The 11,770-nt window shown below is 38.9% G+C and overlaps 2 protein-coding genes across 5 annotated transcripts; one reads left to right on the forward strand and one right to left on the reverse strand.

Moving 5' to 3' along the window:
- Window positions 1–1,007: 1,007 nt before the first annotated feature.
- On the reverse strand, window positions 1,008–2,995 carry mb (myoglobin). Of its 2 annotated transcripts, none has more exons than XM_042390697.1 (4): window positions 2,892–2,995; window positions 2,048–2,157; window positions 1,573–1,792; window positions 1,008–1,392 (listed from the first exon to the last, which is right to left on the reverse strand). In XM_042390697.1, exons 2-4 carry the CDS (start codon window positions 2,128–2,130, stop codon window positions 1,252–1,254), a joined length of 444 nt encoding a protein of 147 aa, XP_042246631.1. In that variant the 5' UTR covers window positions 2,131–2,157; window positions 2,892–2,995; the 3' UTR covers window positions 1,008–1,251. The 2 variants fall into 2 exon arrangements, with proteins under 2 accessions (XP_042246631.1, XP_042246636.1); XM_042390702.1 differs by having other exon boundaries at window positions 2,048–2,133; window positions 2,892–2,980.
- A 2,702-nt stretch (window positions 2,996–5,697) lies between these two features.
- Window positions 5,698–11,770, forward strand: LOC121882826 (serine hydrolase-like protein). Of its 3 annotated transcripts, none has more exons than XM_042391274.1 (12): window positions 5,698–5,915; window positions 6,874–7,038; window positions 8,052–8,165; window positions 9,617–9,658; window positions 9,754–9,773; window positions 10,146–10,220; window positions 10,365–10,474; window positions 10,559–10,638; window positions 10,770–10,804; window positions 10,904–10,980; window positions 11,077–11,164; window positions 11,552–11,770. In XM_042391274.1, exons 1-12 carry the CDS (start codon window positions 5,858–5,860, stop codon window positions 11,693–11,695), a joined length of 1,008 nt encoding a protein of 335 aa, XP_042247208.1. In that variant the 5' UTR covers window positions 5,698–5,857; the 3' UTR covers window positions 11,696–11,770. The 3 variants fall into 3 exon arrangements, with proteins under 3 accessions (XP_042247208.1, XP_042247216.1, XP_042247222.1); XM_042391282.1 differs by having other exon boundaries at window positions 6,877–7,038; XM_042391288.1 differs by having other exon boundaries at window positions 6,895–7,038.

The following is an 11,770-nucleotide window of genomic DNA, read 5'->3' on the forward strand; positions in this document are numbered from 1 at the left end:
GTCACTGTGACCTTTAGGAAAAGTAATTTTCCACTATTTTCTGACAATTTTTAGACCAAACAGTCAATTGATTAAATAAGAAAACAATCATCAGATGAGTCAATAATGACAATAATCAGCAGCCCTAATTACATATCACTTGTCCTAATATGTACTTAATTTTTTTTTTCTTGTGAAATACTGGATACTTTTCACCTCTCTGGGTCTAAAAAATCATTCAAATGAAAGGAGGAAAAAACCAAAAACTTTTTGTCCTGGTCTCAATTCATGCAACCTGTGATGAGGGGTTGTTTTGTTGTCATGGGTAGAAGCAGAGATGAGGCAATACCTGCTTGTCCCAGCAGCAGCAGCAGCAGGGGTGAGAAGGAGAGATGAGATTTAACACAGAGTTGACACTGGAACAATGTAGGGACGAGGGGGAGGATTAATTCTTAAAAAGTTGATAAAGGTTGATAGTTCACAGGAAGTTGTGATAAAGTCCCTAATATGGCTGCTATGAAAGGGACTGTCCACTCTGGCAGAGACTCCGCACGGTCACGTCCACATGGATCAGGTGACTGAGAGTTGAAAGAGAGTCCAAAAGATAATACTGCGCTTGAGTGTCTATGGTGATATGACTGAAGTGACGAAGTGTTCAAGAGGGGTTATTTGATATGTTTACGTGTTTATCTGTGCATGCATATGTGAACACACTCGAAGTGGAGAGTTTTGGTCTTGACCTTATCCTTCTGGACTGTCTGTCTGACTTTAACAATGTGCTGCTTTGGCTCTCAGACTACATATCTCACCAAAGACATTCGTTCTCTCATGCTTTATTATTTATTTATAGAGCATGACTAGCAATTAATTTAACACATTTATAACCACGTGTCCCTCAGCACAGAGGACACAGAAGGTAAGTAATAAAAAAAGAGTCATCAAGTGTTTTTCTGTGGTTTTTGATCATTCAGGTAAATATATATATATATATATTCATATATATATATGTATATATAAAATGAACAGAGTAAAGCAACAAGAGTTTTATTGGTAATAGGTGACAACAGGGTACAGTTTGTTGAAGTTTACATCCTGTTAGCCAAGAATTCTTCATTACACTGAAACATGAATTATGTTTATTACTGAGCAGTTACAGGAGTGGACACAATAACAGAAAAAAAAACCCTATACAAACTAACTTTTAAAATGTGCACTTGCTGGTGGAAAACATTCCTGTCTGCTGTCCGACCCGGCGGTATGACATGTGTGACCTCAGCCAGAGAAGCCCAGCTCTTTGTAGTTGGCCTCAAGGTCGGCGATGATGATACCCATCACGTTCCTCAGGGCTGTCTGCCCACCGGCATCGAGTCCTGCCTTCTCATGCATGACCTTCACAAGGACCTCAGAAATCAGCTGGAAAGAAAATGCAGAGCAAATTATACAAACAGGTTAAAAATAAGAAAATATCTAGGATGCCGCAATATCAATAACACATGAAGAAGAAGCAACTTCAAGGTAAAAGAGAAACTTTAAAGGAGGGATGAAGGATTAGAGAGATATACTAAAATATTCTCTGATATACACCGATCTCACCTTGAAGTTATTAATGGGAATCTTGTGCTTAGTGGCATGGCTGTTTGCCAGTGGTTTTAGGATGGCAGCGTGACTGCCTTTGGCCTTCAGCAGCTCTCCAAGTTTCTTCAGCACAGTGGCACCATGAGCAGAAACAGCTGCGTTACCGGCTATGTCAGCCTGGGCGATGCCAGCGAATTTGGGGAACAGCTTCTGGGTCTCAGGGTGCTCTTTGAATAAACTGTGGAGAAAAGGAGAGGATTCACCAGAGATAAGACACCACCAGGATCATACCTACGTTGAGGAGATGTTTTTAACAAAGGAAACAGTGTTTTCCCACCAAAATTTTATTTATGGAAATGTGAAGAAGACTTTGAAACATGATCTTAGAGGAAACGCATTTATGGGACCTCAGTATTTCTAAAATCCTGGCTATAGCTCTGCATACCACCTGACCTACAGGAAAGAGTAATCTTATCTTGCTAGAGCCACTGACCGGGTCAGAACCAGGCCTCCAATGGTGGTGTAGTCCGCCTCCACTGGACCCCAACACTTCAGAACTGCATCAAAGTCAGCCATGACCTGAGGAGATGGAGAAATCTAGATCTGATAAAAAAAATTTAATTAAATTTTTTTTTAAAAACTTGAGAGAACACTGATTTGAGGAGTAAAAAACAGATTCTGTCACTTTTAAGACAATCAGAGGGAAAGGAAGAGAAGTAATCAGAGAAAAACAAACCTCCCTGATTATTTGAACAGTGTTATCCTTTTACTCCAGCATTGCATGTCTCATGTTTGATTTGATGGCCTGCAGCCAACAGATCCTTCAAGAGCAACTCGTTACAAGAAAGAAGCGTCTACATGACCTCAGCTGCCCTCGCCAAGTCTGTAATGTAACCTCGATGGGACTCTGAATAATATATGTGAAGTGAAATCAGACGCACTCTTGGTTTTGATGATTTTAAAGCTGTCACATGCTAATGAAGAGCATGTAAACAACAGATCATTTTCTGTATAAATAGATATTTTTTTCTCCTCCATGAAAGTTATTTGCTTTTTGTTCTCCTAATACTATTTTTCTAGCAGCAAGTCTTAATTCACAGACCTTTAAAAGTGCTTTCTTTAAATTGATGTAAAACATATGAAACATGTGAAGTGTTATTCTGAATTTCTAAATACAAAAATATTACCAAAAGTTGCTTTAATCAATACATTTTTGTGTTTTATTTCATATTTCAGTCCATTTTTTTCATTTTCAGGCAATATACTCCAAATTAATACAAGTAAAAGAGAATCATTCCAAAATTAAAGTATGAAAGGATTAAAAATGCAATACCTACCTGCAAAGTAGTAATATATCCCGTCTGATTACAGCAAAATTCTTCTTGGCCTGACTCCCCCCCAAAGCTGACCTTTTATACTCCCTCCCTCTGTCCAGTCACCAAATTATTCTGGCCCTCCCATCCGTCAACCTCTCTTGCTGCACGTCTCTTAAAATGCTTGCAACACCTCGAAGCTTAATGTTGCAACTTTCTGATTCCACACAAACATCATCGCTGATGTGATAAAGTGTCACTCGGGGCATCTTTTTACTCTCTGTTCCATCTCGCTGAGCCTTCATATGCCTCACATAATCTCATTTGAATAAAGATCATATTTGCCAGAAAGATATGAAAACACACAAACTGCAATGGTCCTGGGAGTGTGTGTGTGCCCGTGCATGTGCGTATGCGTGTGTGTGCACGCAGGTGCGTGTGTGTGGGCATGTGTGCGTATACATGTGTGTGTGTGTGTGTGTGTGTGTGTGCGCAGGTGCGTGTGTGTGGGCATGTGTGCGTATACGTGTGTGTGTGTGTGTGTGTGCAGGTGCGTGTGTGTGGGCATGTGCGTGTATACGTGTGTGTGTGTGTGCAGGTGCGTGTGTGTGGGCATGTGTGCGTATACGTGTGTGTGTGTGTGTGTGTGTGTGTGTGTGTGTGTGTGTGTGCAGGTGCGTGTGTGTGGGCATGTGTGCGTGTACATGTGTGTGTGATGTCGCAGTCATTCCTGCAGTGTGCAGGGTTGCATTACTTTTATAAGGTGCATTGTTTCATTTTTACCTGAGAGAAGAAATGATTTGAAGAAGTATGATACTTGACTCGCGGGTATTTCAGAGCAACAGTAATCTACATTGAGATCATCAGGTGCACCTACAGTAGCTAAAACTAACGCAGTCTCACACAACAGCTCTGCAGTAAATCCTGCTTTCATTGAGGTTATAGGGTTCAGTTTTTGTTGAAACTGTTTTAAAGAGCAATGTGTCAACTTTCTGGACATTTTGGAGGCTGTAGTTTGTGGTACTGTTGAATAGTATTTTGTAAAATAAATACAGGGAGGTATCTGGGTGAAGTGAAGCATTAATTAAATACATTTTGATTAACACGTATTGTTTTCTTAAAGAAGAAAAGCTGCCAGTAGGATGAAATGTGTTTATTGCCTTCAGGTTATTATTAATGCCACCAGTAGATGTGTGCAGGGTGCAAAATTAACTTTTTTGTCCACCAGCCAAATAGCTAGTGAATGTTCACATTTAACCAGCCGATCATTAGATTACCATTGTCTGGTTTTTTCTGGCTGGTGAATGAAGCACATCAGCCAACCGCTTCCATATTTTACCAGCATTTGGCTGGTGGCTGGTGCTAATTTTGTTCCCTGGTTGTGTGTTTATCCAGTCCTATGTTTAGGCCCCGTTCACGATAACAAAATTTGTACAGAGACAAAAGCAGTAGATGGATTATAGCTTACAAACTTGTTTGAACTAAACAGGCAACATTTCAACCCGATTAAGTTTAATTTACTTTATTTCACCAGGATCCACTCAGTATCAATACTGCTTCACAGAGAATCTGGAGTACATATAATGTAAACAATAAGACAATTAAAACAAACAATGATAAATTGCACAATTTGCCTGATGAGGTTAACATGACAAAGGGCAGAGATACATTGTCATAAAACATACAGTGTACAGTACAAATAACAAGATGCATATAAAATGTTTAGATATTTTAAAAGATGTTTTCAATAAGGGGGACGACAATGTGCACGATAACTGTGGTTTTTATACCCGTAACAAGGAGGAAAATGTCTTTTGTGAAAATCCCAGAGTAATGCATGTACACACATATAAAACACACACACAGGAAGTCAGGGTTGTGCAAAACAACACCAACTTTGTTTTGTATAAACCTTTTTTTCTATTTTGTTTTGTATAAAAATCCAAATTTTCTCAGATAATCAACTATGCATGAAAAATAAATCAGCCTCCATATGTAAAACGACCCTCATCATACAGAATCACACAGGATGTGTGATTCCTTCTGTATTCTCTCTTTCAAACTACTGTAATCTGTAAGAGTCTGCACACTCAAACAGGTGCAACAGACCTACTGTAACAGGAGACAGGATGAACTTTTAAATGGATTCATTTGAACACAATATGCTGTAAATACAAATCAACTGACCAATCATATTAATATGACCTGCTGATATATCTGCTTTGTAAGTGACTACGTTACTGGACTGTTAAAATATTTTTGAAGGTTACAAAACTGTCTAGGATAACTGGTAAAATGGTTCCACTTAATGGTAGTGATATTTTAGTCAAGTCAAGCTCAACAATTTCAATATTTTCTTGTGAATTTCATGTACAAAAAAATTAAATGATCAGAAAAAACCCCCAACTTTACTCACTTTCTGAATGAGATTCGGCTACATAATGAAAAAAAAAGATTTGCAAGATCTGAAATGAAATGTACATCTTCATCTCCTCTCCTATCATCTTTTTCTACTCATTATTGTATTTCTGCTAAATCTAAACAGCTAACTTGTCTTTTATGTTATGATTTAAGCTATTAACGTATTTCCTTCTCTTGTTCTTGTTGTTATATATTCTAATATGTTATAATGTTTGTGTTTATGGTTGCATTAATAAAGGAAAGTCAGTTAAACTGTGACCTCTCTCGTGGTCAAACGGCCATCAGGCCCTCTGCTGGTCAGCTGTTGTCATTACACTGGGTGAAAGGTAAGCCCCGCCTTCTCTGAACGGTGATTGGCCCAGACTCTAACTTCACATCTCCGTTTATCCAATAGCATCGTCAGCTCGCGCCACGTGGTTTTACAACAACCGGAAAACAGCAGCGAGTGTCTTTGCAGCTGGAAAACTAACTTTTATTCATAGTTTGACTCAAGTTTCTTCTGTTTTTGCCGTCAAAATAGTTTCTTACTTTTATAGATTTTAATTACACTTCAGCAGACGTGTCCTCTAATGATGCAAGCCTTGAAAAGCGTCAGACACCTGACGTCCAGTACAATGAAACAAGCAGGTAACTAAACTAAACTACACCCTCTGTTTGAGTGTTTTTGTGAGAAACATAACTACTTATTTCATTTAAAACCATGACAGTCGTTTCACAGAGAGAGAAATGAAAGGAATCGTGTTTATGTGTAAACTGAATTGATCGTTGTATTATTAGTGCTTGTGAATCAGTGGTGGAGAGTAAATAAGTACATTTACTCAAGTAATTTACTGTACTTAAGTGCAATTTTGAGGTACTTGTACTTTACTTGAGTATTTCCATTTGATGCTACTTTATACTTCCCCTCCACTATATTTCAGAGGGAAATATTGTACTTTCTACTCCACTACATTTATTTGACAGCTTTAGTTACTTTTCAGATAAAGATTTGACACAATGGATAATATAACAAGCTTTTAAAATACAACACATTGTTAAAGATGAAACCAGTGGTTTCCAACCTTTTTGGCTTTTGACGTCTTACAAAAAGCAGTGTGTAGTCGGGGTCACATTTCACATGTCTATGAGTTGTTAACAGCTCCACCAAATAGTGATTTTTCCCTCTAAACTTCTCACATGCTTTCATTTCAATAAATGTTCAAATGATCCAATATTTCAGCAAAAATCAAAGAATAGTGATTAATCATCATTAATCCCATTAATCATCTCACGACCCCTCAGATTTATCTGCTGACCCTTTGGAGGGGCCCGACCCCTAGGTTGGGAACCACTGGACTAAACTAGCTAACTGTATATAAAGTAGTGTAAACTAGCTCCACCTCCAGCAGCTACAACAGTAACATGCTGCTCTAACACTGATGCTTCACTATTAATAATCTAATGATGACTAGATTTTTGCTACTAATACTTATGTACTTTTACTGCAGTAGGATTTTTCATGCAGGACTTTTACTTGTAAAAGCTGTATTAGTACTTTTACTTAAGTAAAGGATCTGAATACTTCTGCCACCACTTTATACCAAAGCAGAGGGTGTGTGTGTTCCAGTGTCAGAGCTCTCTCTACCGGTCCCCTGGGGGGAGATCAGAGGTAAAGTCTGGGGTCCTGATCACGGCCGTCCTGTACTGTGCCTGCACGGCTGGGCTGATAACTGTGGTTCATTCAACACCCTCATCCCTCTTCTACCCAAAGGTGAGTCATGTTGTCGAGGTTCATTTAAAACTGACTTTAACTATTCACACTTACATTTCACACTCAAACTTTGCCACAAGCTTCCTTTCTCTAAAAATGTAAAAATCTAATTATAGCTGCAGCTAACAATTATTTTCATTATTGATTAATCTTTTGATTATGTTATTGATTAATGGATTAGTTGCTTGGTCTAAAAATATCAGAAAATGATGAAGAATGTAGATTACAAGTCCAAGATGCCACTGAAGATGTCTTGTTTTGTCCACAATACAAAGATATCAAGTTTACTCTCACAGAAGACTAAAGAAACCAGAAAATATTCACATTTATGAAGCTGTAACCAGAGAATTTTAGCATTTTCTTTCTTGGAAAAGTGACTCAAAACAATGAATTGATTATCAAAATATTTGGCTGTTAATCGACTAATTGTTGCAGCTCTAAACTCTTCTAACCCATAAAAGTAATGTGTACAGGATCCGAGCTGACATCAAAACTAAAACCTGAGTCTTTCCTCATGTTCAGCTCCTCTTTCTGCCACTCACAGTGTACAAAAATATACGTACCTTTTGATCAAATATTGTATGAACAAGAGCTGTCGTTTGTCACGTTTCCCTCAACAACTTTCTGCTTTCATGAGACTCTTCAGCTCACACAGGTGTTTGTCTAATTAGACTTCTCCTCAGGAAAGTGTGTGTCTGTGCAGCGCAGATGCTGCAGCTCAGCTGTTAGAACAGCTGCATCTCATCCAAAAAGACAGGACACATTCATGTTTGATGATGAAGATACCACCACTGCTGCTGCCCTTCACCAAAACACTGACGTTACAGTTTGAGCTGCTGATGAGAGTTTTAGACTGTGATGTGCATTCAAACAATGTCTCTCAGCTAAAGCAAACACACTTTTTCATGATAGATGTTTTTCCTTTTCTATTTTAATACAGGTAATTGTTTCTCTAAATAAATAAAGTGACAGCTAATGAGACTAAATCCCTCTTTCGCTCTTCTTCCTGGCAGAGTGTAGATACGTGGCGGTGGACCTGGCAGGTCACGGTCTGTCCTCACATCGTGCTCCCGGAGTCTTCTACTCCTTTCCTTCGTATGTGTCGGATGTACGCACAGTCATTGACGGTGTGTGAGTTTGAGAAGTTGTTGTTTTGCAGTGTTATCAGTGTTCGGGGCCAAATATTCACAAAACATCCGAAGGCTAAAAGTAGCTCAGGACCGGCTGAGTTAGGAGAAACTCCTGAGAGTCATTCACTAAACATTTCAGTGCTGAAAGCAGCTCCTGTTAAGTCTGACGTTAGAGGTCATCCAGAGGTCATTAAGACTCACAGTCAGTCAGCCGCTGCAGGTAATGAGGCTCACTGTGTCCGTCAATAACTAAGTTTTAAAAGCGTATTTAGATAGTTACTAATAAATTGAGACAATCTAATAACAGCTGAGATGGCAACTTTCTGCTACCAGGACTCTTAAGTACAAGAAAAAAAACTTAAGTAAAAGAAAAAGAGGGGTTTATGCACATGAAGTACAATCAAAATCATAATCTGTAAGTGTATATTTGTGTATATCCACCTGTACAACCCCTCCGCACTATGTGGCCATGCTAGAATGGGATTTAGAGGTATATTTTTAGTGTTGATGTTAATATGTTAACAGAGATATAGTTTATATTTGACCTGTGAGAGTGAATGGTGATGAATGTGAGACGAGTGCAGGCTGTGCCTGACTTGTGCCCATTCAAACGTGGTCATGTAGTTCATCTGTACTTGTACATAGTGAGAGCAGGCTCAGGTCCAGGGAGCAGCTCCTGTGCTACAGGCCCGTTCATACCTGGTTCAAGGCTTCATTATTTTTTTAATTGCGGTTGATCAACTTCTCAGCCATCTGTCAAAAATGTGTTTGATATTCCTTTAATTGTACATTAATAATCACCAGCTGCAATAAATAAAGCTGATTTCATGGTCATTGCTGGTGAAATATAGAATAACTTCATCAGTGGATGAAGACTGACTGTCATGCAGACGGTGTTTCATGTCAAATAAAATCTGATCCTCAAGTCAATGTTTGACTTTGTTTCATGCATGAAATCAGTGTAAAATATATAAACTCTCTTTCTTCACACTCCTGTATGTTTATCATTTAATTTCAGATTGACTGACACAGATTGGTCTCCAGTCAACCAATCACTGAGCAGAAAAAATCTTAATTGAAGTTTTGTTTAACACATTTTCAGAGTTTTCTCTGATGGTGTGTGACAGTCAAACTCTGTCTGGAGCTTTCAACCACATCTCATAGTGTTTTCAGCAGATGACAAAGATGATGATGGTGACTGAGCTTCTTCTTTACAACTAAAAAAAACTCAATTTTTGTTTACTTTATGTGATTTTACAAATTTCACATGATCTATTTCTGTGAAAACAGCCTGTTATTGATTTCAACCATGTTGCTCTGCTCTATTGCGTCACTGTGGCAGTAAAAATCAAAGCAGCGATCTTGTCTTTCAACTGCAAACAATCTGAGCTGTGTTGTGTGATGAGATGCTGAACCTGCCTGACGATCTGTGAAATTGACTCCCACAGCTCTCCAGTGGAGCAAATTCTCCATCATCGGCCACAGTATGGGTGAGTGCAGCTTTACAGCAGAGCTACAGCAATTAAAATGTTGGCGCTGTGTTATATTTATGTATCTAATTTTATCAGTTTTTCCTGTTTTTCAGGTGGTAATGTCGCTGGAATGGTGAGTTCTAACGGCCTGTAGTGTGTTTCATCTCTTTTATTTTGAAAACTCAGCTCCTCCGTGAACACTTGAGCTCCTTTAACTTTTTAGCACTTTGTTGATTGTAGCGCTACTCTCTTGTTGTTTATAATATTTCTTATGCACTTGACTACTTCCAGTTGTTTATGACTTTAATGTTTTTTTTTCACGTTGCACTTTTACCTAATTATCTACTTTCTAGTTTGTACCAAGGCTCCTTCTGAGCCACTGTCCTCTAACACGCGATTGTTTTGTCTTGCTTGTCTGAATAATGACTAAATGGAAATGTACTGTTCTCACATAACATACAGAGACTATGATCTTATATTTTCTTGTGTTTTCATGGTGTCACAGTTCAGTGCACTGTATCCAGAGATGGTGGATGCTGTCGTACTGCTGGACTCATATGGATTCTTACCCACAGATCCGGTACTTTCAACTGTTCTAATGTTTACCAGTGATGTATCAGTATGGGTCAGCCTAAACATTCACATTATATTACAGTATAATAAAAATCTTGCTTTGTCTGTTTTGAATTGCTTTGCTCATCATTTATGTCTCATGTTCTCGCAGAAAGAATTACCCAAACTGATGCGTCAGGGGATCGAAGACATGCTTCAGTTTGAAAAGAAGTCTAAAGATAAGAAGGAGCGAGTTTACACTTATGCGAAGGCAGTTGAGAGGTATCACACGTTTCTATTTACTACCACTGATTAACTGCTGTTGTCTTTTTTAAAAAAAAAAAAAAAGCCTTTTGTTTCATTCAGGCTGTTTGCTGCAAACCCGACTCTGTCTCTGGAGTCTGTGAAGATCCTGTTAGAGCGAGGTCTAGTTCAAGTTGAAGGAGGTACGTCTTTCCGTCTTCTTCTGTGCTTTCATGTTTGTTTTTGGGCACTCGGGGGGGGGGTTCACTCGCTGAATAATCTCACTTCTCTTCTTCTTCTATCCTTATGCTGGGGATTTAACGTGGTCTTGTAGGAGTTGTGTTCTCCCGAGACTTTCGTATTAATCTGGTAGGTTCCCGCTGCTCATTACTTTGCCGCCTTATTTCTCCCAAAGGTGTCTTCAGCCCATAAAATGCATGTAAAGTATATTTTATTTGATGCTTTCAGAAAAACATAGTGCGCATCAGTTTGGAGCAGAGTCTGGAGATGCAGTCGAGGATACAAGCTTCTGTTCTAGTTGTTCTGTAAGACTTCCTTCCACTTCCCTTTTCCTTTTTACACGTAATAAACTCAGTAACATACTAAATATACATACAATCTTGTTCTTTGTCTTCTTCCAGAGCAGAAGAAGGCTTTGAGAAAATATTTGCTGAACCAGATCAAAAGAAGTTTACATCAGCTCTTCTTCAGGCCTATAGAGACAGAAATGTGAGTCTGTTTTGTATAAAGTAGGTGCACTTGCATCTTGGGGTTTATTTTTAGCCACTAAGCCTGTGCGTAGTTGTGCCTGTTAGACAGACAGACAGCTGCACAGACGCAAAAGTAGCAGCGTAGTATGAGCTTAACGTCTTACAGGCAGCAGAAATAGTTGTAGCTGTGAACCTCATCGCTGACCTACATACTGCGAAGTTTGGCCGAGAAGAAGCTGCTGATGAGAGGAAACAGAGGATCAACTGAACATTGTTAATGATTCTCTCTTTCTCAGTTTGGTATTAATGGATTGGCTGGAAAACAAAAAGAGAAGCTTGATAATTCACTTTAATTTAATCTCTGACCCTCATTTCTGTCTGTCTCTTGTTTTCTCTGGTGTTTCAGCACACGGTGTTGACGGTACCAGGCGACCATCACGTCCATCTGAATAACCCCGTCGTCGTTGCTCCGCTTGTGTCTGACTTCCTGCAGACTCAAGTGTTGTCACAGTCGGCCAGACTGACAGACGAACAGACCTCCAAGTTGTAGGAAAAAAACACACATTCATATTACACCTTGGTGCTTGAACTGTTTTAACATCAATTAGTTGCCATATGTGACTTA

Source organism: Thunnus maccoyii, chromosome 2 (genome assembly GCF_910596095.1).
Source record: "Thunnus maccoyii chromosome 2, fThuMac1.1, whole genome shotgun sequence".
NCBI lineage: Eukaryota > Metazoa > Chordata > Actinopteri > Scombriformes > Scombridae > Thunnus > Thunnus maccoyii.

Excerpts from the sequence above, each read along its gene's own strand:
- mb (XM_042390697.1), bottom strand. The coding sequence starts at position 2,130 with ATGGCTGACTTTGATGCAGTTCTGAAGTGTTGGGGTCCAGTGGAGGCG. Across the intron at positions 1,793-2,047 it reads GGAGGCCTGGTTCTGACCCG|TTTATTCAAAGAGCACCCTG; the intron begins GTCAGTGGCTCT and ends TTTTCTCCACAG. Across the intron at positions 1,393-1,572 it reads TTCCCATTAATAACTTCAAG|CTGATTTCTGAGGTCCTTGT; the intron begins GTGAGATCGGTG and ends TTTTCTTTCCAG.
- LOC121882826 (XM_042391274.1), top strand. The coding sequence starts at position 5,858 with ATGATGCAAGCCTTGAAAAGCGTCAGACACCTGACGTCCAGTACAATG. Across the intron at positions 7,039-8,051 it reads CATCCCTCTTCTACCCAAAG|AGTGTAGATACGTGGCGGTG; the intron begins GTGAGTCATGTT and ends TCTTCCTGGCAG. Across the intron at positions 10,639-10,769 it reads TCTAGTTCAAGTTGAAGGAG|GAGTTGTGTTCTCCCGAGAC; the intron begins GTACGTCTTTCC and ends GTGGTCTTGTAG.